The sequence below is a fragment of the Oryctolagus cuniculus genome, chromosome 4 (genome assembly GCF_051225735.1).
Source record: "Oryctolagus cuniculus isolate XC-2025 breed Fujian yellow rabbit chromosome 4, ASM5122573v1, whole genome shotgun sequence".
In the NCBI taxonomy this organism is placed as follows: domain Eukaryota; kingdom Metazoa; phylum Chordata; class Mammalia; order Lagomorpha; family Leporidae; genus Oryctolagus; species Oryctolagus cuniculus.
In genome coordinates this window covers 83,398,401-83,424,282 of record NC_142870.1, presented here as the reverse complement: position 1 = coordinate 83,424,282, position 25,882 = coordinate 83,398,401, and the positions used below count along the sequence as shown (strand labels likewise).

The 25,882-nt window shown below is 38.7% G+C and overlaps 1 protein-coding gene across 45 annotated transcripts in view; it reads left to right on the top strand.

Moving 5' to 3' along the window:
- Positions 1–25,882, top strand: part of DLG1 (discs large MAGUK scaffold protein 1) — a 249,880-nt gene that overhangs the window by 207,341 nt on the left and 16,657 nt on the right. For 13 of the 45 annotated variants that reach the window (XM_070072334.2, XM_089331971.1, XM_008266701.5 and 10 more), the window contains 6 exons: positions 4,462–4,638; positions 7,770–7,839; positions 12,899–12,998; positions 23,319–23,360; positions 24,053–24,088; positions 25,260–25,310. In XM_070072334.2, the coding sequence (XP_069928435.1) occupies positions 4,462–4,638; positions 7,770–7,839; positions 12,899–12,998; positions 23,319–23,360; positions 24,053–24,088; positions 25,260–25,310 (476 nt within the window). Of the gene's footprint in view, positions 1–4,461; positions 4,639–7,769; positions 7,840–12,898; positions 12,999–13,678; positions 13,713–23,318; positions 23,361–24,052; positions 24,089–25,259; positions 25,311–25,882 lie in introns of those variants that run through there. The other 32 variants (XM_008266703.5, XM_002716525.6, XM_089331985.1 and 29 more) reach the window with 8 other exon arrangements.

Here is a 25,882-nt window from a genome sequence, read left to right as displayed (position 1 = left end):
CTGTTGAGGGCATTTGTCTTTCTATGAGTCTGCTGTGTGGCCTGCTTCCCATTTTGGATCGTTCTCTCCTTTTTAATTCTATCAGTTATTATTAGCAGACACTTGGTCTTACTTATGTGATCCCTTTGACACTTAATCCTATCTTTACGATTAGTTATGAACTTAAACTGATCACTTTAGTAAGATGGCATTGGTACCTGCCAACTTACTGGGATTTGGAGTCCCATGGCAAGTGTTTAGTTTTACTCTTGGGGTAGTTTGAGGAAACATGTGCCATACTCATACAGTATATCTTTTGATAAAGCTCTGAAACATGCAAAACTATACATTATACTGCTTAGTCATCCACACATATATGATAAAACCAAACCAACAGAGGATGAGAATCAAGAAAATAAATACTATATTCACAATGACATTTAACTGCTAATAATGATTAACTTCTGAACTGAGGGAAACAAGGTCATTGAAAACTACAAGATGATTGTGAATTACTGAAATAGATTTTGTGTACAGACTTAAGTTGGATAGTAGTTAACAAGTGGTCTTTATATTAGCTTTATTAACTCATAACCTATTCTGTGGGTTCTTTTTGTGTGTATGTGAATCAAACATTAAGTTAAAATGCTGACACAAAGAACAGAGATTATGATTTATTTTCTTTTGTTCTTTGTTCATCATATAGTTAATATTACATTTTTTATTCAAAAGATAGATTTATGATAATAAAAATGTTGAGATATTTTTGTATTTCTTTTGACATTCTACCTCTAAGTTACTTTCATGTTATATTCGTTTGTATCCATGTATTTATAGTCTTCTATATGTTTTAATATATGTTTAAATGAGCCTTCCCAATTTTGATTCCCCAATCATACTTCACACCATCAACTTGGAAGACATTAAAGAACACATTTTAAAGCCATTGACGGCCAGCACCCCGGGTTCTAGTCCCAGTTGGGGTGCCAGATTCTGTCCCAGTTGCTCCTCTTCCAGTCCAGCTCTCTGCTACGGCATGGAAAGGCAGTGGAGGATGGCCCAGGTCCTTGGGCCCTGCACCCTCATGGGAGACCGGGAGGAAGCACCTGGCTCCTGACTTCGGATCGGCGCAGCACGCCGACCACAATGCACCGGCATAGCAGCCACTTGGGGGGTGAATCAACGGAAAAAGGAAGACCTTTCTCTCTGTCTCTCTCTCTCTCTCTCTCTCTCTCTCTCACTAACTCTGCCTGTCCAAAAAAAAAAAGCCATTGACTAATTAATTTATTTAGCCATCAAATATATTTATTTGAAAGAGAGAAATTCCAATCCCTAGTTTACTCCCCAGATGGCTGCAACAGCCAGGGTTGGGCCAGGTTAAAACCAGGAGCCAGGAGCTTCATCCAGGTCTTCCACAAGAGTGGCAGAGGCCCAACAGTTAACATTTTCCACTGCTTTTCTCGGGCATTTAGCAGGGAGCTGGATGGGAAAGGGGGTAGCCAGGATATGAATCAGCACCCATACAGGTACAGACAGCAGCTTTATCCTCCAGTGCCATAACAGTGGCCCAAAGAGATGATTTCTTAAAAGTTGCGTAGCATGAGGGCCAGTGCTGTGGTAAGGTCGCTACCTGCAGCACCGGCATCCCATATGGGCACTGGTTCAAGACCTAGCTGCTCTACTTCTAGTCCAGCTCTCTGCTATGCCCTGGGAAAGCAGTAAAAGATGGCCCAAGTGGTTAGGCACCTGCGTGGGAGAGCTGGAAGAAGCTCCTGGCTCCTGGTTTGGATCGGCCCAGCTCTGGCTGTTGCAGCCATTTGTGGAGTGAACCAGTAGATGAAAGATCTCTCTCTGCCTCTGCCTCTCTATAACTCTGACTTTCAAATAAATAAATCATAAAAAAAAGTTGGGTAGGCCGGCGCCGCGGCTCACTAGGCTAATCCTCCGCCTAGCGGCGCCGGCACACCGGGTTCTAGTCCCGGTCGGGGCGCCGGATTCTGTCCCGGTTGCCCCTCTTCCAGGCCAGCCCTCTGCTGTGGCCAGGGAGTGCAGTGGAGGATGGCCCAGGTGCTTGGGCCCTGCACCCCATGGGAGACCAGGAAAAGCACCTGACTCCTGGCTCCTGCCATCGGATCGGCGCGGTGCGCCGGCCGCAGCGCGCCGGCCGCGGCGGCCATTGGAGGGTGAACCAACGGCAAAGGAAGACCTTTCTCTCTGTCTCTCTCTCTCACTGTCCACTCTGCCTGTCAAAAAAATAAAAAATAAAAAAAATTAAAAAAAAAAAAAAAAGTTGGGTAGCATGAAAACGAATATGATTTTTGTTCTAATTTCCAGTTGCCGAGTTAGGATAAATGAATGAATAAATTACATTATAAGTAATTGCTAGGGCCGGCGCCTTGGCTCACTTGGTTAATCCTCCGCCTGCGGCGCCGACATCTCATATGGGTGCCGGGTTCTAGTCCCAGTTGCTCCTCTTCCAGTCCAGCTCTCTGCTGTGGCCCTGGAAGGCAGTGGAGGATGGCCCAAGTGCTTGGGCTCCTGCACCCACATGGGAGTCCAGGAAAAAGCACAGCTCCAGCTGTAGTGGTCATTTGGGGAGTGAATCAATGGAAGGAAGACCTTTCTCTGTCTCTCTCTCTCACTGTCTATAACTCTACCTGTCAAATAAAAAAAAAATTTAAAACAAAAAAAAAAAAAGTAATTGCTGAGATACCTTCCTGTACTCTCTAGTGAACTTATTTGGACTTAACAATTTAACTATTTTAAATACTGTACTTTAATAGACACAGTTTTCTATCAGATTTTAAAATATACTTAACATTCTATAGTTACCAAATTAAATTAATATTTTTCCAAAATATTTGGCAGTTGATAAAATTATCAATAATTTTCATCATTGATATTGATTCTGAAAACTATTGACTCTAGTTATGTGAATACATAGAAGGAATAATTAACTGGTAGAATAAATACTATGTCAGTCTGTTTTACAGTCCACGACTAACCAAATCTACCAGGAAATTTTTTTTTTTTTTTTTTTTTTTTTTTGGACAGGCAGAGTTAGTTAGAGAGACAGAGAGAAAGGTCTTCCTTTTTCCGTTGGTTCACCCCTCAAGTGGCTGCTATGGCTGGCACGTTGCGGCCGGCGCACTGCGCCGATCCGAAGCCAGGAGCCAGGTGCTTCCTCCCGGTCTCCCTTGCAGGTACAGGGCCCAAGGACCTGGGCCATCCTCCACTGCCTTCCTGGGCCACAGCAGAGAGCTGGACTGGAAGAGGAACGACCGAGACAGAACCCTGGGTGCCGGTGCCGCAGGTGGAGGATTAGCCTAGTGAGCCGCGGCGCCGGCCCATGGAATTTCTTTTTCTAAAGTATCTAGTCAAAGTAAAGAACCTCTCAATGTTTACTTTAACAATGTTCTTGTTTACCTTTGGTTTATTAAGAGCAACTTTCTAGGTTTGTCTTCATTTTAGAATCCATTATAGGTTGCCCCTGGATTGCGCTAAAAGGTTTTTTAAATTTCTCCTACACATTCTACAATATCTGAATTAATCCTCAAAACAACCCTACAAGGTAGTTTTATTATCTCCATTTGATAGATGAGAAAGGACTGAAGAGAACTAGATAAACTTCCCAAAGTAAAACTGACACAGAAATTAAAACAAAACTAAAGTAGTGGACCTGGTACCCAAACTTTTACCATTCTGATTCCAAAGCACTTACTAATTCATCTATAGCAACACTGTCCAATGGAAACATTATATAAGCCACATATGCTGTTTTTACATTTCTAGCTGTCAAATTTAAAAAGAAACAGGCGCATTGTGATGCAATAAGTTAAGCACTCACCTGCTTGCCACACCAGCATTCCATATCTGAGTGCCAGTTCAAGTTCTGGTTGCTCTGCTTCCAATCCCACTCCCTGATCTTGCACCTGGGAAGGCAGCAGAAGATGGCCCCAGTCATCCACATGGGAGACCAGGATAGAGTCTTGGCTCCTGGCTTTGGCCTAGCTACTGTCACCATTTGGGAAGAGAATCAGCTAATGGAAGATCTCTCTCTTTCTCCCCCCCCCCACCCCGCCCTCTCTCCCTCCCTCCCTCCCTCCTCCTCCTCCTCCTCCTCCTACTTCCTCTCCCCCCCCAACCTCCCATTCATCTCTCCATCTCCCTCCTCCTCTGTCCTCTGTCTTCCAAATAAATAATCTTTTTTTAAAGGAAAAAAAAAGATCTGTCCTCCAGTATTGAAAGAAACTAGGTAATATATGTAATTACAAAATAGTCTGTAACAAGTTGATTTTGCTGTTTCTTTTAGGTCTAATTGCCTTCTTGTATACTCATATAGTACAAAGTTGAACTTGGCATTATTTTCCTACTACAGCATATTGTTTATCCAAATGATACATACTTTTAGAATCTCATGTTTATTTAATATTGGTTAATATTATAACAAATAATCATGGACTTTTTTTCTTCTGCGTCTAGAGCCCTTTTTGATTATGACAAGACTAAAGACAGTGGCCTTCCCAGTCAGGGATTAAACTTCAAATTTGGAGATATCCTCCATGTCATTAATGCTTCCGATGACGAATGGTGGCAAGCCAGGCAGGTTACACCAGATGGTGAAAGTGATGAAGTTGGAGTGATTCCCAGTAAACGCAGGTAACTAACTGTTAAGTGTTTTTCTTACCACTTGAAAAGTTGGATAACATAAATAGTTTCTATTCTCATTTCTTTTACTGTGTGACAACATGGATTGACCTAGAGAACATTCTGCTAAGTAAAATCAGCAAGACACAGACAAATACTGTATGATCCCACCTTTATATGAAATCTAAAATAGTCAAACAGATAAGAGTAGAGTGGTAGTTACCTGGGTCTAGGTAGAGGAGCCAATGGGAAGACGGTGGTTAAGAGATGAAGATTTTCAGTTATGTAAGGAAATCCAACATACAGCATTATGAACTTAGGTAACAATGCTGTACTAATAAATATGTGAAATTTACTAAAAGAGTAGATCCTAAGTATTGTAACTGCCTCATCCACAAAAAGATAATTAATGTGAAGTGTTAGATACATTAATAAGCTTGATTACACTAGTTACTAAAAGCAAAATAAAGTATATTGTAGAACTATTTGGTAGTATACCTTGTGTCTCTTTTTTATATTTTTAATTTATACATATTGATGCCATGCACTAGTCTCTATTTCCTTTTTGCTTTTAACCATTATTGTTAATGGTTCACTGGTACATAATTACCACTTAGTGGTACAGGTGATCCCAACTTAAGAGAATCCCTTCCAAGGTCTATGAAATACTGTTAAATGTCTCTTATTTCTGTGGGAAAAGTATTAAAATGTCAGTTTGTAATTCTCACAACATAGTTTATTTATAGGATCTGATTTATCCAAATCATTATCTGAAAGTCCTGTTTTTAAGAAAAAATCTTACGATTTATTTATTTGAAAGTAACAGGGAGAGAGGGAAAGATAGAGATATCTTCCATCTGCTGGATCACTCCCCAAATGGCTGCAACAGCTGGAGCTGGGCCAGGCCGAAGCCAGGAGCAAAGAGCTTCTTCCAGATCTCCTGTGTGGATAGCAGGGGCCCAGCTTCCACTGCTTTTCCCAGGCCATCAGCAGGGAGCTGTATCTGAAATGGAGCAGCTGAGACACAAACTAGGGCCCACATGAGATGCTGACATTGCAGGCAGCAGCTTCACCTGCTGTGCCACAGTGCCCATCCCAAGAAACATTTCTTTGAATATTTATTTATTTGAAAGGCAGAGACAGAGCTGGGCAGCAGGCAAAGAGATCATCCGTATATTTGACTAGATTTTGTATTTACTGACTGCTCTTAACAGTTATGCCTTCAGTGTAACTTTTTTCCTGAAATAAAACATATTCTCTTTAAAATTCAATATGTTTTATGTTTACCTAGTTAAATAGTAGAAGCCTCACATCTTAAGGTCAGAGTTCCTAAAAATTGTGTCATCCCTGAGAGCCTCATATCTTGTGAAGACTTTTACATGTGCCTACAACCATTGAGAGATACTAATGATTTAGTAAGAAGTTGTTTCCACTTTGTATAAAAATTCTGTAAGATTATTTTAAAACAAGAATAATATAAAGGATATAACTGGAGACCTATACCCATCCCCAAATTAATGAGTTGCATCATAGAATATAGTTGTTCTCCCATAAAATACAGTATGAAACCTCAAGTAATTATGCCATTTTGTTCTTAAATGTATTCAGAACATGTATTTTCTTCAATAGAACTACTTTCTTAGGCTTCTTTACTTCCATTAATAGCGTAAAGAATTACAGTTCCTACAACTCTTGAGTCTCTTTCAGGGACAGCACTTAAAAACACAATTTAAGTCACTCAGCAATTTACTGAATAAGATAATGATTAAAACAAAGCCATTTTGAGTTGTAAATGCTCATTTTATGATTTGCTTGATAATTACCTAGGCAAGATAGTAAATTATTTATGTTCTGAACCCTTGGGGTTTCTCTGACATAGTAAAAAACTGTTTTAAATCCGTGAGTGCTGAGATTTTGCCGTATCCATAATAACACTATAGAGCTGGGTACTAAAGAAAATGCCTGTATTCATAGGCTGCTTGGGAAGGTTTTTGTGTGGTATGCCTTCCCCCACTTTCAGCAATTGTTAACGTTTTGCCACATTTGCTTTTTTTCTCTTAAGCTTAATTGTTAGCATATGTGTTATATGCTAAACTAATATTTAAATAAAAACAAAACCTAGAAAATTACTAAACTCAGAAATAGTACTTTGTAATATTTTCTATGTAATTATAAATTGATTACCTATGTAAATGTATACCATTATATTTTTTTTTTTTTTTTTTTTTTTTTTTTGACAGGCAGAGTGGACAGTGAGAGAGAGAGACAGAGAGAAAGGTCTTCCTTTTGCCGTTGGTTCACCCTCCAATGGCCGCCGCGGCCGGCGCACTGCGGCCGGCGCACCGCGCTGATCCGATGGCAGGAGCCAGGAGCCAGGTGCTTTTCCTGGTCTCCCATGGGGTGCAGGGCCCAAGCACCTGGGCCATCCTCCACTGCACTCCCTGGCCACAGCAGAGGGCTGGCCTGGAAGAGGGGCAACCGGGACAGAATCCGGTGCCCCGACCGGGACTAGAACCCGGTGTACCGGCGCCGCTAGGCGGAGGATTAGCCTATTGAGCCGCGGCGCCGGCCACCATTATATTTTGATACTACATAAGTCATTTTGTTTCTTGACAAAATGAGCACTATATATCATTTTTCAGAAATTTTAATTAATTTTGGGATGCAAACCTGGCTGGCTTCTAAAGAATTCTTTAGAATATAAAAATGCCTATTACAGGGGTCAGCGCTGTCGCGTAACAGGTAGAGTCACTACCTGTAGTGCCAGCATCCCATATGGGTGCCGGTTCAAGTTCTGGCTATACCACTTCCGATCCAGCTCCCTGCTAATGGGCCTGGATAAGAAGCTGAAGATGATCCAAGTCCTTGGGCCCCTGTGCCCACGTGAGAGACCAGGAAGAAGCTATTGGCTCCTGGCTGTGGATTGGGCCCAGCTCATGCCATTGTGGCCACTTGGGGAGTAGACTAATAAATGAAAGATCTCTTTCTATCTCTGCCTCTGCCTCTGCCTCTCTGTAATTGCCTTTCAAATAAATAATTTTTTTAACGAATGCCTATTATAAAGTTATCAGTTCCCATGATTTCTAGTGTAACCACTAAATATGTTTGGTATACTTAAAATATAGCACTCTCTATTTTAACAGGGTTGAGAAGAAAGAACGAGCCCGATTAAAAACAGTGAAATTTAATTCTAAAACAAGAGGAGATAAAGGGGTGAGTATATGAAAACTCATATCTAGAATGTAAAATCAAAGATAAAAGACCTTTTCATAGTTCTTTAATTTAGCTGTATTGTTAAAATAAGGATTTTGCTGTATGATTTAGCTATGAGACACTAAAGTAAGCATTTATTAGATAGGTGTACACATTTCACAGGTCTTTGCAAATTATCAAGCTATCAGTTGATAAATTTTTAGCAACATACTTTTGGTCACCGTTATTTTTACAAATGAAATGGATTCAACCTTCATTCAGATGTATAATTTGAAACTTGTATTGCCAGTATTAATCACTATAGCTAATTTAATAATGACCCTCTGTAATATAGGCCTGAGATACAAGTTATGATTTAAGTCATAATGTAAGTTGATAAGTTGATGCAAATGAAGTTATAGAAAGTCTTTGACCGCTATATCCCTAAAGCTGTACCTATGAAATTTATATTTTTTAAATAAAAGCTTTCTAAAAAAATAATGAAAAGTTTCTTGTTCTTTCCTGTCTTTACTCCTGATAAAATTTCTGAATAGAATCCATGTTTTAAATGTTGGAACCAGTGTGCATTTTTATTTGGAGGGAACAAGGAAAGTGATAGTGAAGAGGAGAGGTTTGTGGATGATCAAAAAAAAAAAATTAAAGAAATTATTTTATATATATATTTTAGATGCATATTTTTCTTATTTGTTTTTAAGTTCTACTTGAATATGAGAACATGAGAAGGGTAGTGTGCAGGTTTATCTTGTACTGTATAATTCCTAACTATCTTGAACTCATTGCATTGGAATATTTTAGCAATAAGCCTGAAGAGAGAGCTAAAAACATACTGTTTTAAAATAACTACTCATAGCAATGTTTTATGTTTTGGATTTTTTTTTTTTACTTAAGCCCTTTGATAATATTTGAAATGAACGTGGAAAGTTAACAAATACATTTACTGTGTACATCTGATATCGAATATTCTAACTTAAAGCTTTAAAATTTAAAGATAAATTTGATCTTTAGTCCAAGAAATTAAATTGTAGTAAATTATGTACTGTATTAGACTGTTTCACTTTTTTAGAAGTGATAAGTTGCTTTAAAATTGTAGCTTTCAGGAAACACAGATAAAGCATGATCTAAAGCATTATTTAAAATAGTAAATGCTCAGGATTTGAAATGAGTACAATGCTTTGTGCTTGTTTTATGTGTGTCTTTAAAAATAATTTTGTACAATACACTGTCAGTGATATGAAAAAGAGGTTGCATGTTGTAACTTTTCTTTCATACTGTAAGATGTTAACTAAATTAACGGCATATTTAAATCTCAGTCTTGTTTGTTGACTGTAACCAACTTTATACACAGTCACTGTGGTTCTAACACAGCACCAAAAGTATGCATGATACCAAGTGGGGTAAAAATACGCTTGCCATTGATGCAGAACTGCATTACCTTCCATGATACCATTTCCCACTTCTCCTCTTCCTTTCCTTATCTGGTGATTTGTAGTCTTTATTTTCACTACAGACTTAAAACATTTCAGTTTCTCAATAAAAATTTTTAACATTCACTTGGCTATTTTGAAATACTACATATGGAAATATCTCCACATTGAATGTGTCCTGAATTTGTCATATTTTATCAGCTCTTATATTTATTGCACTCTCTTGCAATACAGCATTAATATTAAGTAATTAATCATTGTGTTTTTGATTGAAAATATAGAGAAACTGGAGGTAGCATGTCTCTTCAGTTTTGTACTTTCCCTGCACATTTTTGTCTTGTTTGCTTGTGCTATTTATTTTCACATTTAATAAATTTTTCACCCAGATGATATTAAATGTTAAACAATTAATATATTTCTTAACTAACAATCATTCCTTTCTGTTCTATATTATGATATCTTTACGATATCTCAATTTGGCTAATAGAGTTATCAAGAATCAAAACATTTTAAACTTCATGTTTCTTTTGGTTGTTTGCTGTGAAACTGACTCTGACCACTATATATGCAGTAGGAGGGGAATATAACCTTTATTTAAAAATAACTTTCAGCAGACTGTAAAAGTTATTACTAAATTCAAAACCGGTGATTCTTACAAGCAATAAGGTTTAACCCTTCACTAAATTAAATTATCATATTTTTCTCCATTGATACTTAATTTTGTTTCTTTTTCTCCTTCCTAAAATTTGAATTCACACAAGGATTTTTATTCAAATAATGCTACTTGACAGTTTGGAGACACTATCTTTTTCTCATGCACAAAGTTTGGTTTTGTTTTTGTTTTTGTTTTGTTTTGTTTTGTTTTTGCCAGGCAGAGTTAGACAGTGAGAGAGAGAGACAGAGAGTTATGGACAGTGAGAGAAGCAGAGTTAGACAGTGAGAGAGAGAGACAGGGAGAAAGGTCTTCCTTCCATTGGTTCACTCCCCAAATGGCCACTATGGCTGGCGCGCTGTGCCGATCCAAAGCCAGGAGCCAGGAGCTTCCTCCTGGTCTCCCATGCGGGTACAGGACCCAAGCACTTGGGCCATCCTCCGCTGCCTTCCCGGACCACAGCAGAGAGCTGGCCTGGAAGAGGAGCAACCGGGACAGAATCCGGCACCCTGACCAGGACTAGAACCCGTGTGCCGGCGCTGCAGGCGGAGGATTAGCCTAGTGAGCCACGGTGCCAGCCTATCCACAAAGTTTTTAATTTCAGCTTAGAGTTCTCTTTTATCTAGTTCCTCAGAGCCTTCAAAATGTATGATTGAAATCAAGACAGTATAGTTGGCTAATGAACTGTGAACATATTTTGTCCTGAATTATAGACATGAAAAGTAAAAAGAAAAGTTTAACCTTGTTTTTGTAAAGATCCTTATCAAAATAGATCCTCCTTTTAAGCTCCTTATAGAACTGGAGGTAAAACTCAGTGGGGTCCACTTTATCTTAATCATCTTCCATCATGTGCTTAAAAATAAGAACATACCAAAAACACAGTGCCTACTGTTGGAACTTTAAAATAACTGTGTGATAACTCTGCCCCTTTCTAGAGTAGATACGTTACAAAACTCCCAGTAAACACCTGAAACCAAACCCTGCGTATGCTACGGTTTTTCCTATGTACCTTCCAACATACCTGTGACAAAGTTTAATTTATAAAGTAGGTACAGTAAGAGATTAACAACAATAACAAAATAGAACAATAGTAATCATATAAAATGGCCAACATCACTACTCTTGTACTTTGGGGCCACTGTTAAAGATGATAAGAGTGACTTGAAAACAGGCCCTGTGATACTGCAGCCTGTTGATCTAATAAAAAGTGGGCAGATAGTATATAAAGGCTGGATACACAAAATAAAGGGATGAGTCACATTCCGAGCATGACAAAATAGAACAAGTATGGGCTTTCATCATGCCCCCCAAAATGGTGTGCAGTTTAAAACCTAGGGATTATCTGTCTCTGGAATTTTCCATTTAATATTTGGAATCATAGTAACTGAAATTGTAGAAAGCAAACGAAGGATTCGATGGCCTCCTGTGGCAACTTATGACAATCAATAATGAGGTGACGTAATAAACTCAAGAAAAAACAGAATGAAATGTTTGTCCTTTATATTGTTTCCTTCTTTACCTCCAAAATAATTTCTAGTGTCACTGGTAGGTAAGGCCATTTCCTTCAAAACATCAACACCTGTGAGAGAAGTCATAAACGAAGCTATTCCTCTTGAATAGCCTCAACATTATTTATGGTACATGCTCTTAAATCTGAATGCACAAATGAGACACTTAAGGGAAAATACTGCTTTCAACATCATGCAATGTCAGACATCAAATCTGCCTAGTCACCTTGTGACAATTATGTATAAAGTACTAGAATCTTAATTGCATTTGTGGCTTTAATGAATACCACACTTTTTATTTGGTATGCAGCATATGGTACCAATGAGCATATGATACCAATGGATTCTATGTGGTTCCATTTATACACTCAACTTTTTTAAAAAGATAATTATACTGGTGTCATGGCACAGTGGGTTAACCTGCCGCCAGCGACACCAATATCCCATATGAGCACCGTTTCAAATCCCAGCTGCTTCACTCTCATCCAGCTCTCTGTGAGTGCATCTGGGAAAGCAGCCAAAGATGGCCCAAGCACTTAGGCCCCTGCCACCCACATGGTCTATCCAAATGGAATTCCAGGCTCTCATCTGACCCAGCCTCAGCTATTAGAGCCATTTGGGAAGGGAACCAGCAGATGATCTCTCTCTCCCTTTTCTTTCTCTATCTGTAACTCTGCCTTTCAAATACTTAAAATAAATATTGTTTTAAAAGCAATTATAGTGTAGCTTAAAAACAAATCCGTTGTAACAGCATTTAAATTGGCCAAGAGACTGACTTCTGCTCTTTTTCCTTTGCTTAGATAGCATATAGGAATCTTTTGCCTGGATTCTATCTGATTGATGGGCCTCTCAGTTTTTTTTCCCATTTTCTAATTCACACCATAAGCTTTTAATTATCTTTTTTCCTCTTCCAAAAATAAAAATGATTGTTTTTAAATACTTGGCATTACAAGCTTTCTCACAATTATTTTGTTTTACTTTTTAAATAGTGTCTTTTCAATTAGTTCATTATAGCTCAATAAAAAAGGAAAATCTGTGGTGAGGTCCAAGTAAAATGAAGATTACTACCTAATACATAAGAAATAATTCGGCAGCAAAGTAACATTTAAAATAATTTGGTGTGCAGTACTTAGTACTTATATTTAGAAATTCTTCTAGAAAAATATGGATTGATAGAAAAAAGTTGGTATTATAGTAATCAGATTTATTTACCTTCTTTGTCAAGTAGCATTTTATTCCTTATTTTAAGATATAACTGAATTACATTCTTTAAAATTTTTTAATACTTCCAGTTATAAAATATTAGAGAAATGTATACAAAATTAGAAATTCATTTTCTATGTAATGAAAGTAAAATTTGTACACAGACTGCACACTGTGGTCACAGGAGTCAGCTTCCAAGAACTGCTAGGCTGGGCCTTTGTACACACAGACAGTAGACATCCCTTTGTTTTGCCCCTCCTTCTCTTCTTCAGCAGTCATTCAATGACAAGCGTAAAAAGAACCTCTTTTCCCGAAAATTCCCCTTCTACAAGAACAAGGACCAGAGTGAGCAGGAAACAAGTGATGCTGACCGTAAGTATGTGGATCCAGTGGTCAACTGAAAATAAATATAGAGGGACCTACTGCCCTGCAGTTGGTTGTTACCATGGAGACAGTTTCAAGAGCTGCAACAGGTTACTAATTGTCTTAACCAGAGGTGACTTAATAGGTGTGAATTAATTTCTATGCCTATCAACTTTTTCAAGCACTTTAGGAATTCTTAATTTAAAGCAAACAATATTTTTAAGTTAATATTTTTATTTGAAATAAAGGTTACAACACTTTTACATTCATACACTCAAAGAACATTTTGAAGGAAAAACATGGATACCTGAGAAGCTGCCTGTTGATTTCTAGGTGTAGCATTTCCAGAACTTGATGCCAGATTTTCTGGAATCATAACACTTTATCCTATTTCATCATTGTAAATAGATTGCAGTTTTTCTTTTAAAGTAGCAAGAAATGGCCTAAAATTTTGCTTCTCTACTCTTAACCAGCCTCTAAGCTAGAACTTTTCATTCTTTGAGTAGATTACGTTTAGCTGTTAGCTCATCTCAGACTCTGAGAAATCCACAAAACTGCTCTGTAAGATATGTGCACCTGTAATGGTCTTGGAACTGTCTCTTACTGTAGCACCAATTTTATGCATTACTGACAACTATTTTCTTTGATTATCTTTTTATTGCTTGCTCTCTGGGGACTACTCTCTACAGGAGATCCCTGACGACATGGGATCAAAAGGCCTGAGTAAGTGATCAAAATACTCCCAAGTTATTTTTTAACCTCCATCTGCAGACCTACCTTGTTCAGATACATTTTGACATTCATGGTAGTGCCCTTCTGGCATAAGGAGGTATATGATTTACATTGCTTTTAGATTTTTCATGTTTATAACATGCTTGGGATTTTTTATTTCTGTAATACATAACCATTTGTTTTTCCTATACTCCATTTTTCACATGCCACTTGAAAAACTCTCTGCTCATAATTCCATTTTCCTTTTGGTAATTTTTAATATAGAGACTTTTTTGAAGTAGTATTACTCACCCTTGTTATTAGAATGTAGAAATATGCTTCCTTGGAGTTTTATTTCCCACTTTTTTTTGTTAAAATAAGTTAAAGTCATTTTGATTATGTGTTAGAAGAGTATAGCCATAATATTAATGTATGAAGCACAATACATCCTAATTTTGAGAGAGTTGCAGACATGAAATTCAAGTAGCAATTTGTTCAGGGGAAAGTTATATATCTTTTTTTAAGGAGCTGATAAGTTATGAGAAGAATTGTAAGAAAAAGTATCCTTTGTTTTTCCTTTGACTGAGACAATACCTGTTTTTGGTTTTTGTTCTTATTGTTGTTTAATTTTCTAGCTAGTACTTAGTCTTCCTGTAAAGCTTAGCATATAGAGTCTGATATTGAAAGGACATTTAGTAAGTGTTAAGATGAATGATTGAAGAGGCCATTTTTAACAGAATTTTAAATTTGAGTGTTTTCATTGAAAATTTATGAAATATTACTGAGTAATTTTAGGTGACAGTGATTCATAGAATTAATCTTTCCAGCTAATTTTTGTTTGTAATTTGTTCTCCACTTATATGATTAAGCATTCTGAAAACATTTTTCTTTATAAAGCATTTACCATTAAAGATATAGCCAATATCTTAGCTTTCTAAGATCTGCACTTGAATCTCATAGAGGCCTTTTATTCCTTGATTTTATACTGTTTATATTAGAATTTAATCTAAACCATAGGTACTTTATTTCATCCATTTGTATTAAATTGAAGACAATGTACTTTATGTGTAATTATTCTGTTAAGCATACATTGTTATTTTTGCATGTACCTTTTTAGGATCTGGCAAGGGCCATGGGATTCTTGTCACTAGGGGCATCCTTTTGTTAATCTCTTAAATTTGCAGAAAACTTTGAAAACTGGAAAATGTTGCCACAGATTGTTAATGCTATCTGGTTGAGATTAATAATATCTTTTAGAGGTAATGTGGATCAGAAGGTGAATCCACAGATTTTTACCGCTGTTGAGTCAGTAGAGATGTATGAAGAATTCATAGGAAAGGGACTAAATGATGACATTGGTTCCCAAATTGATATTGTTATGAGAGGTGATAATTATATCTTTACCTTGAATCTCTGGTTCTGATTGAGGATTAGAACTTGACAAGAGGAATAATATGAAAAATGGTGACTGCGACCGGTGCCGCGGCTCAATAGACTAATCCTCCACCTTGCGGCGCCAGCACACCGGGTTCTAGTCCCGGTCAGGGCACCGGATTCTGTCCCGGTTGCCCCTCTTCCAGGCCAGCTCTCTGCTGTGGCCAGGGAGTGCAGTGGAGGATGGCCCAAGTCCTTGGGCCCTGCACCCACATGGGAGACCAGGAGAAGCACCTGGCTCCTGCCTTCGGATCAGCGCGGTGTGCCGGCCACAGCGCGCTGGCCACGGTGGCCACTGGAGGGTGAACCAATGGCAAAAGGAAGACCTTTCTCTCTGTCTCTCTCTCTCACTGTCCACTCTGCCTGTCAAAAAAGAAAAAAGAAAAAGAAAAAAGAAAAATGGTGACTGATTATCAGTGTCATTTAGATAATGAGTTGATTTTCTGGACATTGTCCTAAGATCCCTTGAATGATTTGATTTATGTTTGCTTCATTTCTCAGGAATTGAAAAAATTTATTTATCTGGTAATTTGATAAGTAGATCAATATTTTATTTAAAAATACAAGTAAAATTATAAAGTGAGTATCATGAAGGTCATCACATAGATCACATAAATCAATTGACAGGTTGCTCATTATATAATAGAAAATACTCAGAAGAAGGATGGGTCAAAGACATTACTTGTGGCCTCAGGTTTCTATATTCTAATGTTCAGAACATAGGGAATAAATCAAGCAAAATTCTATGAAATTTTAATATAATGGAATAAATGTGGACTAGTATAGATAGTCATTAAACCTTATTAGAACTGGGCCAGCACCACAGCTCACTTGGCTAATCCTCCACCTGCAGCACCGGCACACCGGGTTCTAATCCCGGTTGGGGCACCGGATTCTGTCCCATTTGCCCCCCTTCCAGGCCAGCTTTCTGCTGTGGCCAGGGAGTGCAGTGGAGGATGGCCCAAGTCCTTGGGCCCTGCACCCGCAGGGGAGACCAGGAGGAGGCAGCTGGCTCCTGGCTTCAGATCAGCGCAGTGTGCTGGCCGCAGCGCGCCAACCGCAGCGGCCATTTGGGGGTGAACCAATGGAAAAAGGAAGACCTTTCTCTCTGTCTCTCTCTCACTAACTCTGCCTGTCCAAAAAAAAAAAAAAAAAATGTATTAGAACTGGACTCACCTGAAGACTCTTTAACAGACAAGTTTGAGAAACAAACCTGAGGAAAAGATGTGGAATAATGCTAAATATCAGGAAAATTGTATATTTGCATATAAACTTATACAAGCTATGAAAAACAGGACAGTTAATTGAAAAGCAGAGAAACACAGAATGCTTTTCACAGATGTGAATTCAGTCATTCTTCTAAAAAAGGTGGTGGGGTCAGATAAATGATTGCTCTATTGACAGTAGAGAAATTACTTTCCCAAACCTAACTTTTGCTATGAGAACTCTTGAGAGTTACAGTGGAAGTCAGAGAATGTAGCTAAATCATCATATTTTTGAAAAGTTAGAAATAAAAACCTATGCAGTTTTCCTGCTTTAAGGAGGCATTTTTGAAGAAGGTCAAAGGAATAAAAATGGATAAGATTCCATGAGACTAAAAGGAAATATAGCTCAGAATTGAAACACAGGTTTGGAAAAGGTTTGTTCCTTTTTATTGTATGCAGCCTTTCCATTTTTCTAGCTTGTCTGTTGTGTGGAACACAACAGGGCACATAGATTTTCCAGTATATATCTTTTTCCTTTGTTTTCATTTTGAAGACTTATTTAAGCAGAATTGTACATACAGAGCTCTTAGATGCCAAACCAGACTTAAGTAGCATATAACATTAATAGTATTACTTTGGAATTGATGAAGTGGGATTAAGAAAGAGCAAGGAGTAAAGATCTAACACTCTTTACTGGGAGAAAATGTCTGAATAGAATGGTGAAACTGGGTTAGAGAGATTTTAAATACTTTTGTTCATCAAACATCATAAATAAGATAAAAATTAAAAACTTGAGAAATATATTTATACCATGTATGTACACTGTAAGTTTCTAACAGATGAATAAGAAGCAGGCTAATTCTCCACTAGAAAACTTGAAAAATGTACTCAAAAGATAAGCAAGTGAAATAAATAAGCATATAAAATGTTGAACTTCCCTAGTAATCAAAGAACAAAGTGCGGTATGTTTTACCTGTCAGTTTGGCAGACTTTCCTTTTGAAGTACAGCCCAGTAATGGAGACAGTTGTATAAAATGGCTGCTTTCAGTGTACTAGACTGAGAGTGTAAATTTGTGTAATCTTTCCAGGAAACAATATCCTTTGTCCCACTAAATCTTCTTCAAGGAATTTATTCTAAGGACATTAGAATAATGTTTACTATTATTTTGAAAAAACAGCAAAAAGCTGAAGCTATCCCTTATAATTGGGAAATGTTTAATGAAGTATGGTTTGCCTGTACTTTGTGATATTACATAACCATTGAAAATCATAATTACATGGAGAAAAGCTCTCTATATTGTCGCTCCCCCTCTTCGTGGAGGAGCAACACAGGACCCTGCGCTGTTCTTTCGTCTGCTCGGCCCTCCCCGGGTTTGCTGCTGGTTCTTCCCGGGTTGGCTACTATCCCTTCCACCTCCGTGGAAGGGCAGTTCCCCCTGGCCGCATTCCCCACTTCCGCAGGGGAGCGGCACACCGCCGGCCGGCTCTCTGGGGGCTGCACAGGTGTTCCCCTTAGATGTTTCCCATAGATGTTCCTGGTGCATGCCGTCTCTCTCCTCCTTTATAGTCCTTCTCTGCCAATCCCAACTCGGCTGCCCACACGCCGAGTACGCTGCTCTCCAATCAGGAGCAAGTCCTACAGTTAATTGGTTGAACTGGAGGCAGCTGTGCGGAAGCTGTTTACTTCTCTCCCAGCGCCATATTGTGGGAGAGCAGATGCATAGAATAAGTCCTAATTCGAGTAACTTAGTCTGGTCCGGATTGCTCCCCACAGATCCCCCTTTCTTTTTATTTTTTGGCGTTGATACGCGCCTGTCTTCGGTGTCCCGCAGCACACACTCTGCTGTACTTGCTAGAGTTGCCACAGGCTCTTACAAGTCCTATCAATCAGGCAAACCGAATCCGGGTCCTCTCTTCGCCATGTTGTGAGGAGGTTTTTAGGCGCTGATGCGTGCCTGTGTTCGGTGCCCTGCAGCGCATACTCTGCTCTGCTAGAACTGCCTGCAGGTGTTTACAAAACCTATCAGGCAAACCGAATCCAAGCCTTCTCATTGCCTTTTGTGGGGGAGACTTATTAGTGTTGGTTTGTGCCTATCTTCGGTGACCTGCAGCTCACACTCTGGTCGAGCTTTGCTGGCGCTTACCGCCTTAAATCAGGCAGACCGAATCCAAGCCTCCTAATTGTTGCATTGTGGGGAAGCTTTACTGATGTTAATTCGTGCCTGTCTTCGGTGACCTGCGGCTAGCCGCCCAGGTACTCATCGCCTCACTAATCGGGCAGACCGAATCCAAGCCTTCTAATTGGCATGTTGAGGGGAGGCCTTATTTCTCTCTATTTCTCTATCTCCGGGCATTCCTATTTCTCCCATTTTACTTCTATCTTCCAGCATTCCTATTTCTCTCACTTTACTTCTAAAACTTCTGTTTCTCTTATCCCCGCAGCTTCCCGGCACCTCGCCCTGCCGGCAGCTTCACGGCTCCGCGCAGCTTCCCGGCGCCTCGCCCCGCCAGCGGGCTCCGCCCCGAGGCTGCTTCTCCGCGCCTCGCCGGCTCTGAGCCGCTTCAGCCCTCGCCTCATCTGCGCGGCTTCCCGGCTTTGCGCGGTCCGCGGTCTCCACGCTTAACCCTTTCGCGTCTGAACCACGGCCTACGCCAGCCCCGTTCCCTATCTACTCACGCCCCGTGCTCTCTCTGCACGCGGCGGCTTCCGCGAGTAACACAGCGTAGCTTGCGTCTCCACCACTAGGATTCAATCCAAGTTCCCCGGGCTAGCCTGGCGAATTCAACCCAGCGTACGTCTCCGCCCCACGATTTGGCTTCCCGTCCTTTGCTCCCCGGGCTAATCAGACGGATCCCAATCTGGCTTACGTCTCAGCTTCTGGTTTCAACTTTTCGCCCCCTATTCCCGGGCTAACCTGAGAATCCCAAAGTGGCTTTCGTTTCCGCCTCGGCCTGCCCCCCGCGGCTTCAATTTCCCTAACATTTTTCTCTACCCGGTATGTTTCCCCAAGCTTTCCTCCAACGATATTCCTCCCTCATTTCTCCTGGCCTCTCCCCACAGTCCGCGTCCGAGTCTGTTTGTTCTAGCTTTCACTTTCACTTTCGCCCTTAGAGATTTCTCCCAGCTTCCCCCCGTAGTCCGTATCCGAGTCTATGCCTAGGCTTTCAATAGCTTCTTCCGGCACCCTTTTCGTCCGGCTTTTCCCTAGGCTGTTTGCTAGTCTCTCTCTCCGGTATTTTCCCAATTCTTCCCGTTTCTTCCCTCTTAAGTTTGCTATCCGTCCTAGGTTTCCTATCCAAGCTAGGTTTCCTATCCGTCCTAGGTTTTCTATCCGAGTCACGGCACCATTCTGTCGCTCCCCCTCTTCGTGGAGGAACGACACTAAACCCTGCCTAGGCTTCATATCCGAGTCACGGCACCATTATGTCGCTCCCCCTCTTCGTGGAGGAGCAACACAGGACCCTGCGCTGTTCTTTCGTCTGCTCGGCCCTCCCCGGGTTTGCTGCTGGTTCTTCCCGGGTTGGCTACTATCCCTTCCACCTCCGTGGAAGGGCAGTTCCCCCTGGCCGCATTCCCCACTTCCACAGGGGAGCGGCACACCGCCGGCCGGCTCTCTGGGGGCTGCACAGGTGTTCCCCTTAGATGTTTCCCATAGATGTTCCTGGTGCATGCCGTCTCTCTCCTCCTTTATAGTCCTTCTCTGCCAATCCCAACTCGGCTGCCCACACGCCGAGTACGCTGCTCTCCAATCAGGAGCAAGTCCTACAGTTAATTGGTTGAACTGGAGGCAGCTGTGCGGAAGCTGTTTACTTCTCTCCCAGCGCCATATTGTGGGAGAGCAGATGCATAGAATAAGTCCTAATTCGAGTAACTTAGTCTGGTCCGGATTGCTCCCCACACTATATAAAGAAAAGTGAAATATAAAATTGTTCACCTATGAAGTTTATCTCTGATTTCCAAATAAAATATATCAGAGGCTGTTTATGTAGTGTTGCTTTGAACATTACATGCCTTTCTGTTGGACAGTACCTAGGAAAAGAATTGCTGAGTCAAAAGAATATATATGTTCAGCTGTCATAGGAACAGTAACCACAAGTTTATCTTTCCATTTTAGAAAATCTGGTAAATGATGGAAATAACTTGCTTTTTTTTTTTAAGATTTATTTATTTATTTGAAAGGCAGAGTTAGAAAGATCTCCCATCTGCTGGTTCACTCCCCAAATGACCACAACAGCGGGGGCTGGGCCTGGCCAAACCAGGAGCCTGGCATTTCATCCAGGTCTCCCTGGTGGGTGGAAGGGGCCACTGTTTTTCCAGACATGTTAGCAGGGAGCTGAATCAGATCCGGGACTGGAATCAGCACCCACATGGAGAGGCAGGTGTTGCAGGCAGCAGCTTACCCGTTCACTGCACCACACCACCACCACTGGCCCCCCTTAACTTGTCATTTTAATTTGCATTTCCTTGATAAGTAAATTTGAAGGCCTTTTAATATATTTATTACTTAAATATCTTCTTTGGTGAAGTGCCTTGAAGATAATTTTTAATTATCAAGAAAAAACATTTTACCTTCCTAATAAGAACTCAAGCGTTGAAGATGATGATAATCCAGGGATCACACTTTGAGTGGCAAGGTTTTATTGTAGATGAGCTAGGTTAAAAGTATTTAAAACACCTAGAGTTCAAGATAAGTAGGAAAATTTCAGAAAAATAGAAAAGTGATTATAGCAACTTTGACTTTGATTATACATCCTATCAGACATATTCAATAGTGGAATAGTGGGTATTCATTTACCCAGCTTCTATAATTATCAACTCAGAATTAACCAATTTTTTTCCTCCTATACACCCATTTAACTCTCCACCCCTCTACTTTATTGCAATAATTATTTTGTCTTTATTTTGCAAATCAGAGATTGCAGAGTGTTACACCAATCCTTATATATAAACTTAAAAAAATTTTTAGTGTAGCGTTCCTACCTCTGAAAATGAATTTTACTCCTGCGCTGTGGCTCACTAGGCTAATCCTTCGCCTGCGGCGCCAGCACTCCGAGTTCTAGTCCCGGTCGGGGCGCTGGTTCTGTCCTGGTTGCTCCTCTTCCAGTCCAGCTCTCTGCTGTGGCCCAGGAAGGCAGTGGAGGATGGCCCAAGTGCTTGGGTCCTACACCCGCGTGGGAGACCAGGAGGGGGCTCCTGGCTCCTGGCTTCGGATCGGCCATTTGGGGGATGAACCAACGGAAGGAAGACCTTTTTCTGTCTTTCTCTCTTACTGTATAAATCTGCCTGTCAAAAAGTTTATTAAAAAAAAGAAAATGAATTTTAAGGAAACAGGATAAGTAAAAAGCTTTATAAATGAAGACATTTAGAATTATTGATGTTCATGAAAACCAGTTTAAAGCAAACTAAAATGTCAAAATAATAAAGCATAAATCAACCCAATAGAATATTATACAATAATTTTAAATAACTGTGTTGAAGTTTATGTCCTAACAGTAAAAGAAATTTTCAGGGACATCTAGCATAGTGGTTGAGATCATATCAGAATGCCTGGGTTTAGGTCTTGGCTCTCCTTCCTACTGATCCACACCCTAGGAGGCAGCAGTGAAGGCTTTAGAAGAGTCCCTACCACCAAGTTGGAGATGCAGATTGAATTCCCGGCTCCAGCTTCAGGCTGGCCCAGCCTTCTCTGTTGTAAGCATTTGGGAAGCAGATGAAAGCACCGTGTTCACTCTTTACTCTTGCTCACTAGCTTGCTTTCTCTCTCTCCTCCTGCCTTTCAAATAGATACAATAAATTTTTAAAATAAAATATAAGCTTAAAAGGCACCATTTTACATGTGGCTGTACATTTTATATGTACAGAACCATGATTTAAAAAGTTGTATCTTTTCTTTGCAAGTTGGAGTTACATTTATTTTACACTATGATGACAATTCAAGAATTTTTTTTTTTAATTTGAAATCTTAATTTCTATTCTCTGTACTTTCCAGCAGTACTTCCTAACTTTAGGATACCCATGGATAGTATGAGATTGCAGACACCCCCAGACTTTTTTCTTATCCTTAAAAAATAAGTTTTTTCTTTCTCTAACAGAAGAAATGTAGGTTTCTCTCTCACTGAAAGTTTGGCTTTTAGTTTTTATAAGTAAAAATTGTAATCTTGTTTATTATTCAGGGAAGCTGTTTATTGAGGGAATACCCAAAATTTTATTTATGTATATGAGAAGAGTGCCTGTTGTTTACTGAACAATTGAGGTGAAGGGAGGCAAGACAGTTTTCAATTAAATATATTTGTTTTGGTTATCTGTTTTATGTTTTTCAAAGCAGCCATTGTCAATTTCATCAAAGTAGAATTTCAGAGAAATGTTGATCTGTTTTAAAATATAATCCTACCCTCTAAAATTCCCTTACATTTTATTTTTTTGAGCTATTGAATTTCTGACATCTAAAACACAGTATCCTCATAATCTCAGAGAGAGGAATTTTTGTTATCTTCAGGAACAAGAGTGAAGCTGGACTAAAAACGCCATCTATTTTTTAATTACAAAAGCATCCCTTTATTAAAATGGACGTCTAATGTGCTGAAATATAACTTGTTTCCTTTGCCAATCATTGAGGTTTCACAGACTAAATTTTTAAGTGGTGCCAACTGCATTTTCTCTTTCAGGGTTTTATGTTTACATTGGACTAATTTAGAATTACTTTGTCCTCTTTGTCATATACCGTGTGTTATTTGTAATAAATTTTGTTCATAAGCTGTTGTACAAAAACAAGGTTTGTTCTTAATTGCAGGTATTTTCCCTTGCTAATTCATATTTGTTTATTTGAAAAAATTTAAACTTTTCAAAGAAAATCAAAAATACTTGTTTAGATTATTTATGTGTGGCTTATGTTTCAACATTTTGTGATACTTTATTGTGATAAGTTGTTGCTTTAAACTCATGACATTTTTAATTTTTTTCATTGTCCTGCAATTTCAGAGCATGTAACTTCTAATGCCAGCGATAGTGAAAGTAGTTACCGTAAGTGTTTTAAGTCATTTTTCTTTAATAGTCTCAAAGTAATAAATATCCTTTTGGGGGGCGTCCATATTGATATGCTCTAAAAAATGAAAATCAAATTTTAAAATCAAGATAACCAAGTAAAATTCTGTACTTGGAGAAAAAAAATCATACTACAGGTTTAAAATTCGTAATCTGCAAACCTGAAATCTTAAAGTGCTCTGTCTGGAATTTGCAGTGTAGCCCTCAAGAACTCATGGATTTTGGAAATAGTGTTTCAGATTAGGGATGCTCTACCTGTAAAATCTGTTGTAAATTAAAAAAAAAGACCTCCAAAACCTGAAACACTTTTGTTTTTAATCATTTCCCCTTAAGAATATTACTCAACCCACAAAAATGCTGAAATTAATTTCTAAGGTTTTAATACTTTCAAGTCCTTTTTTTATAAACAGTATTATTTGTGTACACAGTACATATTAGTGTGTACATAGATTTCATATGAAATGAGGAAGAAAAACTTTCAATGATTTGCTCAAAAAATAATGCTTTTATATGTATTATATTCTTGGTATTAACAAGTAATTTCTGAGCCTATAAGGTTTTTAAACAGATTTAAGCATGGGAAGAGTGGAAAGTACGTGAATATTACCAGTTGTAGCACCTTAAAAATTAAAATTCTTTTCAACTTTTTTTTTTTACTGCTAACATGAAAGTAATCTTGATTACAGATGAGTATGGCTGCTCAAAAGGTCCATTCTGTTAATACCAGTCCCTAATATTTCTTCATGTTGACAATATATACTTTTAACTCTCGTTCATTTGATTAGTTAATTCTTCTACATCAGTTACTTAATGTTTTTTTTTTTTTGATATAGGAATGTGATCTTGCTATTTCGGCATTTTTATTAACTAGAACCCACTAGATTAGTTGAGTGGCATTTTAGACTAAAACGAGTTAATAAAAGTATATACTGTCTTCTCACCATTTGCATGAATTAAGATGTGGAATATTCAAATTGCATGTTTTTGCTAGTATGTGAACCATGTTTTTTACATCCAGTACTTTGAAAAACAGCTTATAAAAAATCTTTTATTTATTATAATAATAAAGTTGAAGCAAAGAAATATGCTTTTAAATAAGAAATGATACTTAAATATCAATATGAATTGTCAAAATCTGTAGCTGCATACGTACAATGTAAACCAATAACAAAATTAGTAATAAGGTTGTTGTAGAATCTTCAAATACATTATCCAATGTGGATTGCTTTTATTTATAGTATTTCCTGAATTGTAAGCCTTTAACCTAACCTGCAGAGACTAACTTTCTAAGTGCTTGTAAGGTCAAAACAGTCATTTCTATCTAAAGCTCTTTTTAATTCACTTTAAATGTTACTTTAAGTTGAAGTCATGAAAATCAATGAAATAGTAACAATAGCCTTGCCTTTGCATTTGTGATTTTTAATTGTAAGATGGTTGTAGTTATCTTAAAAATTATCTGATAAGTATTATACTTGATGAGACCAAAAACTCATTTTAAATATCAATAAGGTACCTAATATGCATATATGAAGAACTGCTCACTAAAAGTACTAATCTTTAGAAGATTTAATAGTTCTTAGATTCTAAATTTAAGAAATATCATGCATTCAACATCACAAGTTGAAGATTTTAATGAATTGAATAATCTTTAAACAATAGCAGAAAAATAATTGAATAGCACTTTTATTTTGTTTCATATTTACCAAACTTATCTTTATGACTTTGTAATTTGCCACATTTTTACTAAATTCGCCATCAGTAATTTATGAAGTACCTTTTTCTACATCTGTGTCATTTTCACAGGAAAGTTATTGATAGTTTACATGTAAAGTATTATGTTTTTAGATTTTCTCATCTTGAGCTTTAACTTTCTATTAGGTGGTCAAGAAGAATATGTCTTATCTTATGAACCAGTGAATCAACAAGAAGGTTTGTGAAATTTTTTAATGTTTTATAGACTTCTGGAAAAATGTGTATCTAACTAATAGCTCAAAAGAATTTTATATTAGGATTTGACTGTATTTTATGTATACATATACAGAGACACAAGGATACTTCAAAAAGCTCATGGAAGATGAAATTAAAAGATAAGTTTATTTTGATGCAAAAAATATTCTAAAATCCATAAATAATTTGTTCATAATACTCATTCTCCATGAACTTTTCCCTGTATTCATTTCATTTTTTTTTTTTTTTTATTTTTTTTTTTTTATTTTTTTTTTAACAGGCAGAGTGGACAGTGAGAGAGAGACAGAGAGAAAGGTCTTCCTTTGCCGTTGGTTCACCCTCCAATGGCCGCCGCGGCCGGCGCGCTGCGGCCGGCGCACCGCGCTGATCCGATGGCAGGAGCCAGGAGCCAGGTGCTTCTCCTGGTCTCCCATGGGGTGCAGGGCCCAAGCACCTGGGCCATCCTCCACTGCACTCCCTGGCCACAGCAGAGAGCTGGCCTGGAAGAGGGGCAACCGGGACAGAATCCGGTGCCCCGACCGGGACTAGAACCC